This window comes from Pempheris klunzingeri, chromosome 15 (genome assembly GCF_042242105.1).
Source record: "Pempheris klunzingeri isolate RE-2024b chromosome 15, fPemKlu1.hap1, whole genome shotgun sequence".
Classification (NCBI taxonomy): domain Eukaryota; kingdom Metazoa; phylum Chordata; class Actinopteri; order Acropomatiformes; family Pempheridae; genus Pempheris; species Pempheris klunzingeri.
In genome coordinates this window covers 16429671-16452055 of record NC_092026.1, presented here as the reverse complement: position 1 = coordinate 16452055, position 22385 = coordinate 16429671, and the positions used below count along the sequence as shown (strand labels likewise).

Genomic DNA, 22385 nt, shown 5'->3' with positions numbered 1-22385 from the left:
TTGGTCACAGTTGCTATTCAGTCCACGTAGGTGCAGGGGTAATGAGATTGAATCTTGATGTGCTGGGCGCATCCCGCTGGCGTGTCTCTCTCGCCGGGGACAGAGGACAGTGTGGAGCCTTCCCTGATATTACCTCTCCCTGCATGAGAGGACGCTGGTTGCTCTGCTGCTCTGCCATCCCACCAGGCGCTGATCCAATAAAGCTCAACATAAGGCTGTGATCGATACAGCATGTCCCACTGCCGAGCACCCTCCCACCCTCCCTCATACACACCTATTAGTTAGGGAATAATTGATTAGCCTACTGTTCATTATTCCTTTTGATTTGGTGCTTTCATTAAATAGTCAGGGCACGGCATGTGCACAGACTAGTAAACTCTTGCCATCCACAGCTGCTGGGAAGTGAAAAGAGGCTTTAAGAGTGAGAAGGAGAGTATGTGTTCTGGATATCGTTGAGATTAAGGAGATCCTGGTTTATAACTGCTCATACTGCTGGAGTAGAGAGACACAGTACAATGGGAGGAAAGTGTGTGTGAGAGAAGGAGGTATTGTGCGTATTTATTTTGTCAGTCTCTGTTTAAATTCATTATATCCTGGAGGCATGCAGAGGATAATCTGCTTGCTTTGTCTTCACTGCCTGTCTCGAAAAGAAACAAACGTCATTTTTAACTGGTGTTTACTCTTGTCTTTCTTCCCCACCCTTTATGTTCTTTACTTCTCCCATCCATCCACTTTGCTTCTTTCTCGCTTCCATTTTGTCTTCCTTTCATGCTGTGTTTCTCCTCTTTACCCCCTCTTACCATCACCTCTCACCTAGCTCCACACTGACATGGACCGGAATGATGGACGCACTAAGTATATCCTGCGAGGCGAGGGGGCGGGCTCGGTCTTTGTGATAGACGAGAAGACGGGTAACATCCACGTCACCAAGCCGCTGGACCGTGAGGAGAAGGACGAGTACCGTCTAGTCGCCACGGCCACCGACAGGCAGACGGACCGTGCCCTGGAGCCCTCGTCACAGTTCCTAATTCGTGTGCAGGACATCAACGACAACCCGCCTATCTTTGACGAAGGCCCCTACACCGCCACCGTACCTGAGATGGCCAATATAGGTACTGGATGGGAGGGAGGTTGGGTTTACTTTTACTGAAGGCCAAGGAGGAGAGAATGGAGCCCCAAAGTGTGCAATATTTAGTCAATTACTTTGAATTATGAATGAATAAGATAAAATACATAAATGGCCCAATTAATTGTGAAATGATTGAATAAATTAAAGCTAAATTCAAAACCTTAATTCAAAATGCAGTTTGTTATGGTGAAAACTGAACTCTTTACTTGTGTTTCATATTAGATTTTTTCCCCAAGTCTGTTTGTATTTCATCACGGCATTGGGTTGAGGCTACATGTGACTGGCTGAAAGGCTGTGGGTGAGTGGCATTATGAAATAAGAAGTGTCTTTGAAAAAAATGCCATCATGAAATAAAAACAGAATTTTATAAAGGGTCATGTTGAAATAAAAATGAAATGGTAATGAAACCCAATTTCATAATAATGAATTGAGCTTTGGAAATGGTTTAAATTATTTAATAATTTACTGGTTTTGTAATGTATTTTACTTAATGTATTCATATCATCATTTATTTAATTACTACGTCTCTTATTTACGTATTTAATATTGAGTACTGTGGGGCTCCATAATAGAGAAGCACTCTTTAGCTTCAGATAGATTTCTAATTCCAGTGTCCTTGTACCCATCAAAAAGCTAAATCTTGCACATAAACCAGTTTGAGAGCTGCAGGCTGCTCAAATCTGTCCTGTAATATGATCATCTTAACTTTCTGCTGTGATCTGACATGCTCAGTAGTCCACAGAAACCCAATTTGTTGTTTCTTTCCCAGTTATAACATGAATGTATTGCTATGGCAAAGCCATCTGCCGCCTAGGTAGCGGCAAATAGTTGCATTTTTCATGATCAAAAGATGATTACATTTAATCCCTAGATCAGAAGAAAACATGGAGTTAGCGTTTTTAGAGTTTGACCACGTGATCTTTGTGCAAAGCTGAACATTAGGTAACATTAAAATAAATACAGCCCTGGATTTTAGCAAGGTTTTCTGGTTGACCGACCGAATTCAGCCTGGAATCTTTTGTCATGTATCACACGCATTTCTTTATCTGATCTCTCATGTCCTCTCTCCAGTGATTGAGTAATGAGAGCAGAAATGATAAATAATAATCTTAATAGCTGGGATAAGAACTTGCCTTGATTGAGCGGTTATTGGAGTCTCATTCTGTATACAAACTAAGGCTGTAGCATTTTATTGGATTGCTGCTTAATCAGAATAAAGCACCAGCCAGTCACTGCTGTCAAGCTCCAACATGATGGATGTCCCACTAGTCCGCAGCTAGACAGTGTGTTTTATTATTTCTATATCAGAAGGATGAATTGTCTGAAGGTATTTTATTCAGCAGCTTTGAAGTGGTATGCTGTGTAGCCTACACAAAAAAGCATCTCTTACACTGACAAGAATCTGAAATATTTTATTCAAAAATGCAAAATATTATTCGCAGCTAAATTAAAACCGATGGAGTCAGCGTTGGAACTTCAAGAAGGACATGAACTAATGTTTGAAATACAATGAGCATGCCTTCTATAGAAGGACAGCTACAGCTATTATACAACACAGCACTGCCTGCTAGGATTCCATTCACAATGTATCACCAGTTTGCACAGAGCTTTTTTAGCCGACATCCAAATGAGTCCTTGAATGGGTAAACCTGCTCCATTTGAGTAGGTTCAGTACATGGACAGCTTTCAGAATACAAAGCTGGGTGAGGGAGAGTTTATTTACAGCTATGGAGTCAGAACAGTGCATCTAATATCAAAACAACTTTTGCGGCGTGTCGTCTTCCAGCCCATAAAAAAAAAATCCCTGAATTTTGATCGACCGTTCTCCAGTGTTGTTGGTTTTTCATTCGTGCCGCGTGTCGCCACGCTGTGGTCACAGCAAATGCAGCAATCTCCATGATGATGTCACTGCTCCACATTTGCATGAGCGCTTTCATGTGACACATAATAAACATACTCTTCTCTCCAGTCCAACATAAAACGAGATTAAAAGTTCTGAATCATTCAGTTGTATCATAAGAAACGTACATAAAAATACATGATCCATTTCAAATTTCAAGCTTTAAAGGCCCTGGAAATGTCTTTTCTTGGTCGTCCTGTTACTACGAGTGATGAGTTTTGGTTGTTTCACATGACAGATTTCTCTATTACTCTATTTTTTCTTCTTCTTCTGTCTTTTCATCAGTAAGAAATGGGTTAGAACACGGTGATGTCGTGTAAACCAGGAGAGCTGGTTGTTTGGTCGTTTAAACTTTGATCAGACGTCACCCACACAGCCCTGATGGAAAGATTAGCTGAGTTTTTGTCTGTTAAACCTTTTTTAAATGATAAATTAATGACATCTAAGGCAGCATAAAGCAGCTGCACCCCCACCATTAGCCTCGGGGGAGAAAATGTGTGTTTTTGCAGCTACACTTTTTGATCAGACAACCTTGCTATTTTTAAACATTGTTATTAGCTACATGTAGTATGTGAATAAAAAAAAATGACATTTGTCATCCTTACTGAGGCTGTTTTCTCATTTTAAAAACACCAGACAAGTTCTGGAGTATCAGGTCTGCACATCTGGAGTTGCAGTTTCACGCATGTAGCACACAACAGGAGACTGTTTGTCGAACTGCTATCACCCACTTACATGCTCCGTCTGGTTTAGGAGAGGTTTGCAGGAGGCAGGAAATAATGTAAAAGCACGCTGCGGTTGTAATTCAGTGTTTTTAAGTGTTCGCCAGAAACAAAACAGCTTTTTTTTGGGGGGGGGGGGGGGGGGTGAAAGTAGGTCCTTTGTCCTTTAGTGCTAGCTTCACAGCGGATCGTTCAGGGCCAGTCAGAATTACACTGTGGTCCAAACATAATGGCGAGTATTTGAGTATTTGGCTATTATTCTTTAGAGTTACTTTTTAGGGTTTAGGTTTACTTTCCAAGTCTATTGTGGATTAGAAACTGAAATGTGCAGGATGTTGAATCAGGTCACAGATGCAACAAAAGCTTGTCCAGATGAGTTAAGTAGCTTTGCAATTTGTCATGGCAAACCATGACACATGCATTACGTAATCTCTGAAACAAAATTCAATCGGTCGCTCACTGCTGAAACTAGTAAACACAGTGAAAAACGAGAACTTTACGACCCAATAAACATTTATGTTGAAAGAGAGCTTTATAGTGAAAGAGCAGCTTTACTGTTCACGATTGGAGGCTCTGTTTTGTAGGAAATGGCATTTTTTGGTGACATGAAATGAAACTTTTCCTTCCATACCGCCCCTTTTAACTAGAACTAGGCGCCCATGGTCATGAGTATCTAAGAATATAGAAATATATTTAAGATTTCAAGGGCTTTAACGCTGCAAGCAAACAGTGAACATCATCATCATAAAAACATACAATAAATGATTAGGCTACTATTGGAAATGATGCCTTCTAAAACTCTTTAGTAAATTATCACAAGTAGGAAAAGATTGCCAATAATGCAGCATCAAGGACATTTTCATCAGCAGCACCTTGGCACATAGTCAAGGTTAAGTTAAACACACAAGATGAGAATACACCTGTCAGATTAAATGGCCCAGCATTTAGACTGCTTTGCATTCAGTGTGATTCAGTTCACTTTCATACTATAATCTTGACATTTTCATTTTATTGAACCAAACTAATATTGTATTCAAAACAAGCGGCATCATACGCCTTGAGCGATTGTCAAATTATAGCACATAACGTACTGAAATATAATTAAGTAGAAACAGATTAACCTGCTGTAGTTCTAATGAGTGAACAAGTCAGTGATGCATGTCCGTTTGATGTGTTAATAACAGGCCTACTTGATCTTCACTATGTTTCTCTTCAGGCTTGTAGACTTTTGCAAAGTCAAAGGCACTCTGCAAACATTTACTAATGTTGGAAATCTGGCAGCCTGGCTTGCAGGCGCTAGAGGAAAGTGAAATGTTCCCCCTCTGCACCGTTTCAGCAGAGCTTTGTGTCCATGTTGCACGAGTCCGAATACAAGACTCTGGGGATTCTTGGGTGCCCTTTTCAGATTGTAACACCTACATGTATTTTCTAAAGGGCTTTCAGTGCTGTTACAAGCTAAAAGTGGCACAAAGTGAAGGACATTTGTGCTGCTATAGTTTCTCATATGTAGGCCACATGCTTCACCTCCCTTTAACAGCCTCCAGCCTCATAAAAATGTTTTGTATAGGGTTAGGGTACCATATATATTGTACAACATACATTATATCCCCACCGTAGAAGCTTGTTATGAGTACTCAAAAGCACATGGTGTCCACAGTTTGTTGGGAGCAGTTGAGGTCAGACAGTGCTGTTCAATTTCACTTCTGTTTTGGCATGAAATTGCATCTCTGTTTTCGCCCTGCTCAGACCAGACAGACAAAATTTCATGGCTGCCGTTTGGTAGAGATGTGCAGACAGACCTCTCCAAAATGAAATGCAAATGGGAGCAGAATTTAAGTGCAAGGCAGTCAGAATCTCTAATGGGTAAGATTAAAGGGTCATTTTTTAATAATACTGTTCCTAAAGAAAATACCTATTTTAAAAAATAAAAACCAACAGCCATCACACAGCAGCAGGAATGATGCAGCACATTCCATCAGCAGTCTCTGATGTAACAGACATGCAGCTTGTAAGTCTGCACAGGCCAAACAGTTTGGGTTATTATGATGACAACATTGTTGTTGTTATTATGGGGATATACAAGGTTATACAATCATGCAAGTGGCTTAAACAGACTGTAGTTTAATCTCATTTCATTTATATATTACATTACTAACTGAATACAATACATTTAATCATTTGAGCACAAAAGTATACACAAAGAACAGTTAGAAGGCAGACAGTTTGTATTGTACTACATGAAAAGAGGATATAATCTGCCTATTAGGGATGTTGTCTGGTTATATTCAAGTCATATATATATATATACACACACACACACACACACACACACACACCAGCTAATTCTTGCAATGTTAGTGCAATGTGGCAAAGCGATTGGAGTGGGATGAATATATAATTAGTAGGTGGATTAGATTGGATGGGGTCGGGAAAGTTCCAGTTAAGTCAGATCATGTCCGCTCCTCATCTATTTAGAAAAAAAAAACAGGCGTTTTTGTAATGAGCTGAGAGGAAAGTGCAGGCCAGTAGAAAGCTGCTCTTCCCTGGAAAGAATCTTAAAGAAGCTCGATAGATAGATAGATAGATAGATAGATAGATAGATAAATAGATATAGGATGCTATTTATAGATATATAAATAGATGAGGAGCTGACATGATCGGACTTAACTGGAACTTCCCCGACCCCATCCAATCCAATCCACCTACTAATTATATATTCATCCCGCTCCAATCGCTTTGCCACATTGCACTAACATTGCAAGAATTAGCCGGTCACAGGCTCGTGGGCCCACATCCCGAGTTTCTGCTCAGGCCCAGTGTCAGGAAATCAGAGCCCTCCATTTGTGAGGCAGTACACTTTGAAATGCTTTTACTTGGAGAAGAAACGGAGCATTCTTCAAAGTGAATAAATTCAGCCACCACAACATTCGTGGTTAAAAAGAAAAGTGGGTTTCTGGGGCAAACACCTTCAAATATATCAAAAGTCGACCCCGGATACCTCAGTCAGAAAACATCAAAATCCACAGTAAATCTGTGGTTGCAGTTTTGGAATTCCTGCTTAAACACTGTCCTGTTTCCTGTTGACATTGATGTATAGCAGCGCCTGTGAATCAGATAATGTTTACCCCCCAAAAACCACAATCCAGTTTATCACCTGAATTCATGAGAACAGAGTGGAGTCCTTCGAAACCAGGGAAAACCGCTGTGTGAGTTTTGGGGTGTCGCTGCATACAAATGCGACAAATGATCCTCTTTCAAATTTAATAAGAAATCGCTGAGGTTTATGAAATGTTCTGCCACTTCGAAAAAAAAATCGTTATCGTCTCATTTTCACTTGAAAAGCTGTGACAGAGTACATGTTACAGCCACGGTGACCTGATAATATTTCTGTGATCGTAGTAAGGTCATGTACAGTGTGACCGGAGCACGCGGAATCGGAATGAAATAAGAGGTAAGGGCAGACGTGGGGGGGATATTTGCACTCATATTGCAGGGAGATGTTGGAGTGACAATAATTGACTGAGATTGTAATTCAGAGCATGGCTGCAGAGTGCCTGTAGGAAACAGTTTGTATGTACAAAAAGTACTCTAATCTCCATTTAAACTCCGCTCTGCCCCTTGCAAATGGGTTCTACTTCGAGAAGCACTCTTGCCTTTTAAAAGCAAGGAGAATTGCTTTCAGGAAAACTTTCAAATTTGCCAGAAAAGAGGTTATTATTTTAAATAATTCACCCCTAAACTGGTTAGTTTAGGAAAGTTCAGTAAATTTGGCCGAAGGTCCTTGCCATCTGCCTCTTAAAGTTTTTTTTTTTTTTCCCCAAACATCAAGGTCCCTCCCTGCACAGAATTGTTTAACTCAGTTTAGAATAATGACCCTGCCAGCAGCCTGCCGGGGCAGGACCCGAGGTGGGTGATGGAGACGAGCACTATTTAGTAATCCTATCAGCTGCCTTATGAGTATCTGCTCCTCATAGCAGCTCAGTCTTCAGATTGAGCTGTTCAGTCAATCACGGATTCAATATTTACTTGACGATTCAATATTTACCAAGGCGCTTTGCCGCACGCGTGACTGGGGAGATGCGCCTGTGAGGATCCCATCAAAGAGTCGTTACATGAGACATTTAAGGGTGAGGCAAGAGGGGAAGGGGAGTGGTGTTGTCTCACCTACGGCAATGAGACACTGAGAGAAGGTGCGCTGGAACTGAGCCCGCTGCTCCGCTTGAAGTCTGCGTCTGCAAAGCCTTTTGTGTTGGTTTCACTCGACTGGGTATAAACATCTTGCCAGATGTGTATCTGCATTCTGGGAGAATGACTCACATTTAAAGTTTAACCTTGAGTATAAATATTAAAATCCAATATTTAGATACAAGTCATAGAATGATTCCTTTTCCTTTTCGCCAGAGGACAGATGTCTTCTGGTAAGAACATGCGCTCCGGGTGAATGCCTGGCAGTGTGAATATTTGATCCTTGTGGAGTGTGACCGGCTATATAGCTCAGCTGGCAGGCTGCATACCAATAAGTTTACCTCCGCCTTACACTTGTTGCATCAACCTCAGAGCCAAAACTGTTTGATCCCTTAGTCTGATTACTTTCTACAGCTGTCAAAAGAAACATTTCTGTCTACATATCTACTTAAGTCCCCTGGTACTCATCTATCTATAATGAAAAAAGGTCTAAAACATAAAGGGATTCAATAGAACACACACTTTTTTAATCTGTGTCAGCCCATGAGCAAAGCTGGTATGGCAAAGGAGTGCTTTGAAATAAAAAAACAGAAAACACAGATTGTGCTGTAGTAGTTTTTTTTTTTTTTCTAGCTGACTAGAAAAAGTGTGAAATGGAGGATTCAAAACTGATCATAGATTCAAAATAGTGGTTAACCATCTGAAAACACAGGTAAAAGAAAATTAAGGTGTTTACTTTGCTGTTCGTCTCACTGTCTGATGCTGTATCTTAGCCTCATACACTAACAGTGTACAGTATATACTGTGCACTAAAAGCCATAGTGTAGTCTTTTTTTTGCAATTAGTAAAGAAGAAATCAATGTACTTTAACATGAATTTATGCACAACATGCAGCAGCAGACATCAATCACTTCAAAATGCCACAGCTAATTAAACATCCCACAGAAAAGATTCCATTTTAATTTCAAACTTATTTCCCTGCATTGTACTGTACATAAACAACTGTCTCCTGAGTGTAATGCCAGTTAATTTCAACTTGGATCGTATGCTTTAGGTTTGACAATCACTTGAATTGATTATTTTAACATTGCCGTCAGAGAGTTCACTGTTCTGGACAGATGGGATGAGCAGACCGGTCTCTAAGAAGCCACCAGGTCTAAACGTATTGTTTAGTAAAAGTTTTCACCCTGCAGAAAAATGTCCCCTGTGGCTGCCATGATATTATTATATATGACATTATTAGATCAGTATTGATATATAAATGGTTGGTTGGCTTGGAGCTAGTTTTAACTACCTCATAATTACACTACTCACAAAAAGTTAGGGATATTCGGCTTTCAGGTGAAATTTCAGGATGAACCTAAAATGCATTCTAACCTTTCCAGGTGAACTTAATGTGACCTTCTCTAAACTTTTGAATGCACATGTCCAACTGTTCAGTGTTTCCGTACTTTTTGAACAAGTTGCTGTTCTCTAACAAGAAGCTTCACAGCAACATTCACAACAGGTTTGATCCATGAATCGACCAATACATTTCCTGCTTCAGTTAGAATTGGTATTTAAACAGTCCTCCTCATCGTGCTGTTCACATTCTGACATCATGAGACCAAGACGACACCTAACAGTTGATCAGCAGCACCTCGCCATTGTGAGGCTTCAAACAGGAAGTCCTCAGACGGAGGTGTTCACTGAGCTTAGAGGGTCACAGAGTGTCATCAGGAGGTTGTAACAGTGATACAGAGAGACTGGAAGAGTCACAGAAAGGAGAGGAGTGGACGTCCTTTGGCCACATCCCAATTTATTGAGGCACTGAACATTTTTTGTTGTGGTATACCCACCACTGTTGTTAGATTTTCTTTCAATAAATTGTTTAAGATGAAGAAATTACCATTGCATGCTTCTACTTAAATGCCCTACTTTCATGATATAATATCACTGTAGCATTCACTTTTTACATTTTCCATATATTTCACCTGAAAGTCGAATATCCCTAACTTTTTGTGAGTAGTGTATGCAGTTTAGTCCAGTGGTTCACCGTCTGGGGATCAGGCCCTTCCGAAGAGTCACACATTAAATCTAAAGATGATGAATGGTAGAGGAACAGGCTGTATTCACAACCACATACTGTTCTAGCAGAATGGACTGATTTGGCCAAATTGTAGTGTGTTGTATGCGGTATGCAAACAAAAGCATGTCGTACTGATTTGGAAATAAATTCTAGCATGCACTGGACCCATCTACCTCGCCTCCTGTGTCCCACAATGCAAAGCACTTACTGGGGAAGAAATTTGAGGCAAGAAATTAGCTATCTGCTGAATATTCACTCGTATTAGACCTACAGGGCCAAAGTTAGAAAGTTTGTTCTGACTTTCTTTAGGCAGCTCCCAACTATAATTTCCTGTAGAGGTTCGTGAGTTAGCTAAGCTTGTAGTTTATGTGCATACAGCCTCTTGCCAAGTGGATAACTAAAACACCATACAGCTTTCTTTCTCATTTCCCCGACCCTGTTTTTTTAAATTAATATTATACACTGCATACATTACACTTACACACAGATATTGCACCGTCTCCAGCTACACCGGAACATGTAATTAAATAACATGACTATTTGTCGCTGTGGACAAAAATGATTTTGATAATAATGATGTATTTTAATATTTATAATATATACCACTGTATATATATATATAGTCGTCATATATTTAGAAATAGATTTCTAATGTACTTACATGTAATTACATAATTATATTTTGTAAACTATCCTCCAACCAGCGGGGGGGTCATAACACCTGCATGATGGGAGAGAGGTCCGAGCAAGCTGCTTTCCAAAACCGGCTGAGCCTGGGATAGCATACTGCAAAAAAAATTGACATTACAGGTAGATTGAAGGCTTGTAGGTGGTCTCGAATACTGCCTCCTACACTTATAGCTGATTTAAAAACCAACAGGGAAATTTCGAGGCTCCAAAATCCTCTCTGCTGCAATTTTAGTTAGATGCTTTCTCTAAGTGTGCAGTGACTACTGAGGGGGAGGCTGTGGGCAGAGGTAGAGAGGCCGCCTTATTGGAAAGGTCAAGATCTGCTTAATGTTCCCTTTTGATGATATTTTTGACATGAATGGATTTTGAGAATGGCACAGAGCACACACATACAGTACGGACAGACAGACAGAGACTTCCTTTAAGTTTCGATGACAACAGGGTCCAACTAAACCCTGCTTTTCTGTAAGGAAGTCACAAGCTACAGATGTTGGGAAGCACTACTTTAATCATTGTTTTGTAAAAGCACATCATTTGTTGTCTTATGCAAAGTCTCTATCTGAAAAGTAACCCATAACCTTAGCTGTCAAATAAACATAGTGGAGGAAAATGTGCTTTATTTCCCTCTGACACAGAGGAGCAGAAGTTGCAGAAAATCGAAATACTCATGTAAATGTAAAACTTATCATTTTATGACTTCCAGTGAATAAATGTACTATGGTTACTTTTCACCACTGATGGGTGAAGCTACAAAAATACGACCCAAGTTGTAATAAACCAGAATTTTGATTTTGTCACTTTTTGTCCAGTATGAACACACAACAGGGTCTTAGGGTTAGTACACACACACTTTCTCAACCTCAAGCTCTCTTTGGTGCAATCTTAACTGACTTAACTACCATCTGCCAATGACTCCTTTGATTCTTAACTACCTGTAATGGATCACCAACCACATGATCTCATGCCCCACTACCTGTTTTCCCTGCACACCACACACACACACACTCTTTCCCATAGTGATACTGTCATGGCTTTGATCAGAAATAAAGTAGCAGCTGCTCCTACGAATCCCCCCTCTTCCTCCTGTCTTGTCTGGCTCGAGTTCCACGGGGGAATAGTCATTCTCAGCGCACTTTGTGTAAATATAGACCCACATGAATACTATACATATCAAATGTGTTTACTGTATTTCATATATTTAAGTTTTTTGCCAACAATTTCAAAACAATTCCCTGCCAAATCGGCACTCCGTGAGCCGTAGAAAGAAGATTTAAGGGAGTGAGAGGGAGATGGAGTCCGTTGAAGAGACAGACGGTCCGATTGAGAGCGGGAGGTAAAGGGAATTGGAGACGGAGATGAAGAGAAATGAAGTGAGACAGAGGGAATGGGGGTGGGGGGGTGGGGGAGTTGCGTGTGGTGATGGGGAATAAAGTATTTGTCACACTGCCGTCGGAAAGAGATTGAAAAAGAAGGAGTGGGAGAGGAGAGCGGAGGTTGACTTGATATAAAGCTTTCTTATGCTCTTAAAGCGCTGCTGTAACCTGTCCACTTAGCTCCAAGCTCTGCCTTGTTTTGACTGCGTCCTTCTCCTCTTTGCTTCTTTCTCTCCTTTTTCTTCCCCTTTTATCTCCTTCCTCTCTTTCTCCCTTGCTTCCTCTCTCCCATCCCTGCTTCAATGCCCTCTTCTTCTCTTTATTCCCCTCCTGCCCTCCCTCCCCGTCTCCCCTCCCTGCAGGCACGTCTATAATCCAGGTGACAGCGACAGATGCTGATGACCCGACTTATGGGAACAGCGCCAAGCTAGTGTACACACTGGTGCAGGGCCAACAGCACTTCTCTGTCGATCCCCAGACAGGTGAGAGAGTTTATATATCTTTGTGTGTTTGTCTGCGTGTGTGTGTGTGTGTGTGTGTTCCTGCTATAACACACATGGATGGAGAATTGTAAAAGATGTGCAGATGTCAGAAAAATAATACAGACACGTTGCACCAAAGCAAATTTACTCAAGATGTTGAAGTGCAAACACACACACAGTATGAGCAAACAAGCGAATCCATACCTGGGTTGTGAAAACACGCGCACGCACACACAAAATGAACATGTGAGGATGAGTGGACACACATGCGTACATGCAGGTGTGCATAAACACAGGTGGAGCTAAGTGTCTGAGAATGTGTGGGGCTGCATGCACAAACAGAGAAATGCATCTCTCTTTCACTCACACATATTAATACCAGCACACACACACACACTCACACTCAAACAAAGACTTATCCCCCCTGTGCATCCCTCATTCTCTTGTCACACTTGGTCATCTATCTTTCTCACTTCCCTTTTTCCCTCTTGTGCCTGTTCAAACACCCTCCTCTCAAACACCCCCCACCTCCCTCCCAGTACTCCCCCTCCCCGGTTCACTCCAGTATGAGTTGGCAGAAATGTATTCATGATGGCAGGGCCTGTGTGCGCCGAACAAAGCGCAGCCGCAGCCTAATGCTATTATTTCTGAATGAGGCAAAAACAAAAAGACATGTGTTCAAAGAGAGATGTCAGCAAAGGTTTGTGAACTATCACACAGGACAGATTACAGGGGGCTCAAAGGACCTGTCTGCTGTTTGTGTTCTCAACATGCCTCTGTGTCATGCATGTCACCCAAGGGCACAAAGTGCTTTGTTGAGTGGAGGGCGGAGGGTGCTTTATATATTTAATTATTTATTTAGTTGATTTTATTATGATTACTTTTTTTAGCATCGCTCCTTGGAGGGAAATCATCGCTTGGTTGACTCAGAAATGAAGTTCTAACTGTCTGATGCTTTAGATGCTGTTTAGATTGACAGCGCGCGTAGAAACACTTAGCACTCGACGAGGCTGCTGAAGTTTCCTTCCTCTTCTTGTGGGAGTGTGAGCCCGTGTTTACTTTGCCCACACGGGTAACGGTGGCCGGCACTTGTGTTTTCCTCATTGAATGTCAATGTTTCATAATTTATTGCTTTGACATGAGAGGACCTTTGCAACAGGCGAAGACAGCTGCGGCACTTTTTGAAATGGTAATTGGGGAATATACGCCTAATTCCACCAGAGCGTGTTAGCCATGACGCTGTGCTATGAGACGAGCTTTAGTATTCCGAGCGCGTCCGCTCTCTTCTCCCCTCTTCTCTCTGCTCTCTATCTCCCTTTTTCAATCACCGCGTTCCTCGTCGGAGCCATCACCAAAGGTCTTATTCGAAATGTACTCTCGGAGGCGAGCACATTTACTCATGTATTCAGTTTGTTTGCTTATGAATTCTGCCTAGACACCTAGACACATTCCTGTCTGTTCGTTAGCATTCAAAACAGCCCGAGCTGAATGTGATTCACCTTGAGCTGCCAAGTCATGCAGGCCGCTGTTTTGGCTGATGTTTGGTGAGAGCGACCCGCGCTCGGTGTGTAACGTCCAATCATATGTGGCAAGAATGAGGCCATTTACACAGAGGAGGTGATGGATGTTGAATGCGTGTAAGTGATGCGTCTTGGTGTGCTGTAAAAGAGACACAGAACGAGATTTTACGCTCCGTCAGCATGTCTGGCTGTCAGTGTGAGGTGATTTATCTTTTCCATATGAGCTTATTCACATATCTGTCCTTTTGCTACGTGTGTGTCTGCGCGTGGTGTGTGCCTCCGTGCGCCTTTAACGGGACATTAAGTAATTTATTGACGCTGTCAAATGGAAACTGAGCGTCTCCAAAAAGTCAGAAAAGCTGTCAGATTGTCAGGAAAGGCAGCCTTGTTGTCAGCCTGATGACAACGCGGTTTGACATTGTCCAATAGGGTTTGAGAGGGCTTCATAAGCCCAAGAGATCTAAGAATAACTTGGTCTGTCAATTAGAGTGAAACCATTTTAATTACTGTGACTGGAGCTATGGGGTTTTTACGCATGTAACAACAACTTGATGACTTAATTACCTCTGATAATGATCCTGTGACTGCTAACAGGACTGACAGGTTTATGGCACAGCTTACAGCAGCCTGTTTACATGAATTAAGTTCTGAGGTAAAAAGAAAGTCCCACTATTGCACTAATTTCTAATAAGGCATGCTTTATAAAGGGTATCTAATGGATCAACTGATGGCTACTGAATGATTCAGTATTGCTTCATAAATCATTAATTGTAGCCCAACTATTACCGGATTTCTGAGGCAGATACAATATTGATATTTGAGAGTTTAAAAAGAATATGTTGGCCAGCATACATTTTTAATAATTCTTTTACATAGACATAACATTTCCTCTTAAACTTGGTTTTCAAAATATTTTGACTAAGATATGCATTTAGCAGGAAATTTTACAGCTGAAAAATAAACCGGTTTCAGTGATCACACGGCTGACATATAATGATAAATCTACAATGAGCTAATTGTGGCTAATATATTGTCTGGGTTAATTTACTGCTCTAGCTGCATCACCAATAAGCCATAAGAGCAACATTTTGGCTGTTACAAAACATCCATTTGGCTGCAGCGCAACTTTGTCTTTGTATCTCTTTAACTCGTCAGGCGGACCCCTCCAACGCACTGCTTTACCTTCTAGTCACCTTCTAGTAAAGTGCTGCAGAACATCTGGACCAACCTCCACGAAATAACAGCTTATTAACATGTATAACTGCAGGCTGAACGGCCAATTGGAGAACAAGAAACCTGTGACCTTTTATTAATGACTTACTAACATGTGTAACTGCACCCCCGATTAAGTCTTTAATAACGGGGTCATGACCTTCTCACTTCATAATGAGCAACCTGATCTGCCGTTATAAATGTTAATAAGTCATTAATAAAAAGGTCGCGGTAACTATTAAGAATCTCAGTGCACCACTTCACAGGTGATCTAGTTAAAGTTAAGTCAGCAGGATTTCTCTGCTTTACTACAGGAAAACTGTTAATCCAGCTGCTCCTGATTTAGACAAAAAGGTCAGAGGTTTGTCACTTTCTCAGCAGCCATCAGGCCTGCAGGTATTCATGTTAGTAAGTCAGTAATAAAGACTTCTTACATTACAATAATCTATCAAGTCTAGAATTGTAAAATGTAACAAATTAACTTTACATTGCTGATGAGTTAAATAGCTGAATCAAGAGCGAAAGCAAGGCATGCTGGGCCAAAAGTAATTCTTGTAAATGGCACGTTAATGATCCACGAATCCACTAATAAATGGTTAAAGTAACAGTTAATAAGGTCCACAGTTACAGCTTATAAACTTCATATAAACTATGCCTTATGAGAAAGTGGTACCTACAAAAGAAATTAGCTACCATGATACAAAAACTGTTGTGACACCACTTTGAGATCTTTACAAGATACTCTGTTGTTAAAAATGCGAATAGAGCTGGATGGCATCCCAATGTGCAAGGAGCTTTTGTTCCAAAACAGTGCACATGCCAGAAAATGCATTTTGGAAGCCAGAAGGTTCAATGCTTGGTAATCACTTAGTCATAAATATTGATCACAAAACCCTTTTAGTCCCACACAGATGTATTATGGTCATTTGGGGCTATTTCTCCACAGTAAAAAACATATTTTTCGCTGTTTTAAATGCTCCATTGCGACCCTGATGTTACTCTGTGTGTGTGTGTGTGTGCTCCCCAGGTATTCTGCGTACGGCTGTACCTGACATGGACAGGGAGACCCAGGACCAGTACCTGGTGCTGCTTCAGGCCAAGGACATGGGAGGCCACCTGGGCGGATTGTCAGGGACCACCACCGTCACTGTCAGGCTCACTGACGTCAACGACAACCCTCCACGCTTCACCCAGAGTGAGTTACTCAGCAGCCGCCCACAGGGAGTGAATGGCTACCAGAAATAGACAGGAGGGAAAAACATAATCAACGCTGTCACTGTATGTTGCACACGCTGCCTTTCTGTGTGCGCACACATGTACAGAAATTACATGTACAGTCTCCCACAGATCCCCGACCACACAGACACACACTCACAGTCTAATTCTGTTTGCAAATACTTTATTACGGTTTGTTTTACCCATCTTGGAGCGCCTAATTAGAACAATGTAGTCTGAAGTGAGCTGTCAGTCACTTTATAGTAACAGAAATTATTTTTAATTACTCAGTTGTGCTTTTATGAACTTTCTGGTACTCATTATGCGGGAAACCACTGTGAGAAAACAAACGCCAGGCTGCATAACAGCATAAACACAGTGTGGGTTTTGTTGCCAGAAGGCAGTAGAGCTCTCAGACCTTTTTGACCTGCAGGTCCTGTCAGGATTTTAACAGCAGCAGTCAGGCAGAGGACACACCTGCAGGGCTGCAAAATGCCTCATCAAACATTCAGTCATGGATTTCTCTCACCTCTGCAATGATAGATCAGATACTATTTCCAACTGCAGCCATACTTTCAGATTACAGGAAATAATCCGACAGCACCTGGATTTAGGCCAACGTAATAGACTTCCTAAGTAACTCTTTCTTAACAGATAACCTTGTTTCACTGTTTGTAATCATGAAGGGATTTTAGTGCCAGGGGTAGATGGTAAAGGTCTATGTCTTGTGCAGCCGTGTTACTTACATTGTGGATAAATTGAATTAAATTAGGCCTTACTCCTGTGGCCTGTTGCATTAGTGTAAACAAAATGTGAGCCAAATTAGTCATTTACATAATGGCTGCTGGTCGCCATGAAGATTTTTGTAATCAAGTTTGATTATAAGTCATTATAGTTGGACATTATACTGTAAATCTTTTAGTTATCCAGAAAGAGGCTGATGAGCTAATCAGAGGCATGTCTATGAAGCACTGCTTCGGCTTTTGTGTGTTTGTTCGCCTGTTGGATGGAGTACAGTGATGTGTCTCAGAGGCAGATATTAATCAGTTCTGCTTTTCTTACACCTCCAACATTGGTTGCAGTGTCCCATATTACCTTTTTAAAGGACAAGCCAGTTAGTCCTCCTGTGAAAGAATAGAGGAACCTAATGGCTTTGATGGCCAGTGTTCTCGTCATCCTTTACTTAATGTCATCCTTCCTGCCATTTCTCATCCAAGTTCCTTCTCCTGCAAGGTAATCGCTGACCTTATTCCAATTAAAATAAAGAGAGATGAAGCTGGAAAACAACTTTTTTTGTACAATCACACTTAACTTTGCTTTTTAGAGGGGTTCATGGGAAAGACAGCTTACTTTTCCACCAATATTTTTCTGAAATGGAAATGAGATATATATCTTATTTCAAGGGAAAGGTAATAATTGTTGTAAGGGCTCAACGATTTGCGGAAAATTGCATTTTTTTCTGAGCAGTAATACGATATAAATAAATCAATTAAATGGTAAAAATATTTCAGAAACTTTCACTACCAAGTAATCCCAGTTTTCACCACAATTAAAATAATGATAAAAATATCAACGCTCAGTAGATGTTTATCATGCTCAGCCTCACTCATTATAATCCGATATAATCGCATAAACAATGCAACACACGTCTGAATTCAACACTGATTGGTCGGTATGTGTCAGTCAATCAATGTGTTGTTGTCAAGGCTGTCGTTAGGCAATGACGCTTGCAGCTCCTTTAGACCGAACCTGTCAGCGTGCTAATCGGTAACTGTAATGCCGGGGAGACAGTGGTCTTCTCTAAAGAACTCCAGAAGTCTAAAAATTCCTCACAACGTACCCAGCAACGGAAATGCTGCATCCATGGCATCCACAGTGTTAAAAGGTGCGCTCAGTAGTTGTGCAAAGTGATGAAACAATTGTCCCCCTTCCTCATGAAAACGCCAGTGGTGCATGCATAAGTGCACACACGTGCGCATGTATAGAAACGGGGTACAAAACTGACATTAGGCAATCACGAACAGGGGGTTTCAAATTGCCACCATTAAAGTATGCCAAATAAACCCTCGTCAGCTTCTGTTTACAACCCATGGAGGCACCATGAAGTTAATAGACTGACATCTATTACTTGGATTCTGAAGAAAACTTTTTAGGCAAGTACCGCAGTTGCAAGGAGCATCTTTTTTCTTTGATATTATAGTGGAGTTATGGGGATATTTTTGTGATTGGCATCAGAGAGAATGATAGCCTTGGAAAGTGTAAGTCACATTGAGTGTAAAACTGCGTAGGCATAATGTCTGTTTATTCAGTTGTGACTGAGTTATGAGTCTAAGAAGAAGTGTGAATTATGAAGCAAATTGCAGCAATTTGGCGCTAAGGGCTTTGCTGTACACTAATAGTCTCCATGAGCCTGGTGCTGCAGCTGCTGCAGCAGCTCCAACTGCTGACTGTGTTGATAAGTGGGACAAATCAGCGGCCAAACTACAATAACTAACTTCCAGATGATTTTAGAACACTGGCATGCACCTGTCCCTTTCACCTCACAAGGTGTCTTTTGGAACAGCAAAAAGATGCCGCCCTCTGTGTATTTCTCTGTATCAGATCAGTGCTGTGTCTTCTTCTACAGAATCAGCTGTATAAACCAATAGTACAAACACCAACATAAATATTATCCAACGTACTGTATGAACTAGAAAACCAAGCGTATCCTTTAGTTTTTTTTGGCTGATTCATAATGAATGCTAATCAGCTGGATTAATGTGTTGGCAACAGCTGCTGGCCAATTTAACAGTAGGTGACTACGACTTTCATCTCACACAGCTTAATAAGACACTGCTAGTTATGTGAGTTATAGCTGAAATCTTTCTATTTGACAAAAACGCTCTTCAAAAAAGCAATTTTGATATGAAAATGCTGAATTGTTCAAGCCTGATTGTGGTATAGAACATATCTGTTCATAATTGTAATGAAGAAAAACTGTCTCTTTGAAGTAATGTTGAATAACATAGCAGAATGCGGGTGGATGCAGGAAGAGAGCCGTCAGGTGCTGGATAGGCATGCAATGAGTATTTTCCAGTCCCATATACCACTGGCTTTAATACCAAAATTGAATTAATGATGTCCTGGGGTGGGAGGTTCGCTGGTCGAGTTGAACCCCCACCAAAGCCGGTGTTTTGGAGCGGCTCGAGGGGCTCTTGGAGGTAAGAATTGGACTCATTCCGCTCCGTCTGGGTGATGAGGAGCCTTGAGGTGCCAACGGCTGCTCTGAAACCCCACGGTCTCCCAAACCTCCTGGCTGTTGCCTCTACACGTCTTCCTGATGAATCCTTGCATATATGCGCTTTATTGAATGCATTGATGTTAGCCTACTCCCGGAGTTTGTGTTTCTCTGTGTGTGTGTGTGTGTGTTTGTGTATGCCTGTGTATAGCTCTGATCCTCTGCCTGCCTTTCTTTTCTGTGTGTTCCCTCATGCACTCACGCTTCCTTGTGCTTGTGTGAACACCATCAAAGCGAGCCACCCCGCCGCTCTACTCAATTACACACCCTGGCTTTATAAAAAGACACCCTCAAATCCAGCCCCCGTGTCTCCCAAGGTCAACACTGCTTATTCCTTGTGGCGTTCACCAGAAGAAGAGGATTACATTGAAGCATACGAACCAGGTATCGGCCGTACATTATAGCCTGAACAAGTGGAAAAAACAGGCCCTGCTTTGTGGGTTTGTCTTTTCACAGCGCCCTAGAACTTCTCCCAATCCAAAACACGATTCCATGAACTAAGTGAGTTTGTTATGTGTACCGTTTTGAATGCTGTCTGGGGATTTCTTATGCCCGGAGGAGGCAGTAGAGCAGAGGGAAACTAGGCTACAGTACAGATTGTAGTTTTTTTTGGTTAAATGATAAGCGGAAAATGTGGGATATTTTCAGACGCTTCTTTGGCAAACATGAAGCTCCAACCACACTTTCCTTTGGGTCTCATTATCAAATGGCATACACTGTGCTCCAAATGTATTTGGACAGTAACATGGTTTTTGATGTCTCAGCTCTGCATTCTTTGGTGTGAGAAAAGCTTTAATTTTATTTTCATCCATATCAAATGAACGTTTTAAAGGTACTGTCGCTTTTTGAACATTTTGAGGTGACAAAGCAGTAATTTTTAGTACCTTGCTGAAAATTATCTGGTGATTATCTTCACTTTCTTTCTGAGAGATGTCATTGGACTCTGGATATTTTCCTGCTGCATTCACATTCATAGTCTCTGGGGTACATGTTTTCCAGTGGGACTGTTGTTCGTGAGAATGTGTCAGATTGTGAACCAATACATGTTTTTGTCCTACCACTCCCCTCAAACTGGTACTTAACGAGGCAGAGGGATGTAAAAATTGTGCTAAAAGGAGCATATCTATTGCCGTCTCATTCCACATCAACCCCTTGCCTGATTAAGCTCTTAATTATGGCAGTGCGGTGTGGAATACATGCTTGGCTAATTGTCTGGGCGTAAACAAGGGTGTTTGGAATCAAATCACATCTCGAATTATCAACTTCCTGTTACAAAGCTTCAGGATTGGTGTAGTAGATGACTTTCTGCTCCCATGGTAATCCATAGGGAAATTAAGATGGTGGGACTTTCATGGCATCGCTTAGCTTTGTAGTATCGCCACAGTGTTGTCGTTGAGCTGATGCGAATTTATATACCCTTGTTTCCATGTAGTCATTTATTCAGACATGTTTTTCCATGTTTACTGTAGCTGAATAATTTATGGCTCTGTGTACTCCACAGCTGAATTCTCTTTGGGATAAATTGAAATAGAGGCTGGAGCATCGCTTGGAAGTGTACCTAAAAATAAGATGACCATTTCATTTAATACAAAGAACAACTCTTTTATAGTAACCACTCTGGAAAGTAGGTTATTTAGGAGGATAACATATCTGTGATATTGTCATTATTAAATATTATATGCATATAACAAAAGCAGCTGTTTTTTCTGCCTTATTTATCTCACCTCTTACATAAAGTACCAAAGTTGAATACAGATTTTGTTTTGTAGTTTCAGTAATTTTGACATTGGCACTGGAGACAACTCAAACAAAAAAGAAACAAAGGTGGAAAAACAGGCTTTTCATATCTAAAAGAACAAAAAAAAAAAAAAAAACATGACCCATTTCTTCCTGTTGCATGAGAAGATTACAAAATTATAATATATCAGAAAACAATGTGCCATATTATAAACACCAGCGCCAATGCTTTTGATTTTACTTCCGATTCAGGACAGTCAATCAGTGAATATTTGCAAAATATAAGATCTCAACTCAAGGTCCTCTTGCCAGCTTTTCCAGTGGCCTTCGTCTTTACGATATCTTATCCCTGTTGGTTTTCAGTTCAGCATAAAAGACCATTCTTGACCGCGGAAGAAAGTAATTGAAGACAACGATCCCAATCTGAGCTTCCTTTTCTGTCAACCACATCACAAAGTCTTCAACAGTGGATGGAGTTGTTCAGTTGTCATGGAGAAGCCCTTAAAGTGCTGTGGATGAAATCATTACATCGACTGAGCTCACAACAGATGCATGTCCATGGCAACAGAACAAAGTTCATCCATTAATAAACAGTTGAAAGCTGAAGAAACTTTTTCCTACTATTGTTTTTACAAGGCCATGCACAATAGTGAAGATGTACCTCTTCATCAAACCTTTGAACCTCACAGAAAAACTCAAATACAATATAGGAGGACTCAGAAAAGTCCTTGGGTGGTTAATAAAGTACATTTTGCTGCAGTTTATTTTCATTTCACCCATTCAATGTACTTGTTATTGATCCACCTGCTGTATTGAATTCATACCATGAAATCACATTTTATGCATAAATATAAGCTATTGAATCGATACATCCC

The 22385-nt window shown here is 41.0% G+C and overlaps 1 protein-coding gene across 1 annotated transcript in view; it reads left to right on the top strand.

The window, feature by feature from the left end:
• LOC139214169 (cadherin-24) overlaps positions 1–22385 on the top strand; it is an 82896-nt gene that overhangs the window by 15794 nt on the left and 44717 nt on the right. Inside the window, exons 2-4 of the mRNA XM_070844932.1 lie at positions 818–1112; positions 12430–12549; positions 16309–16476. Of these exons, the coding sequence (XP_070701033.1) occupies positions 818–1112; positions 12430–12549; positions 16309–16476 (583 nt within the window). The remainder of the gene's footprint in view (positions 1–817; positions 1113–12429; positions 12550–16308; positions 16477–22385) is intronic.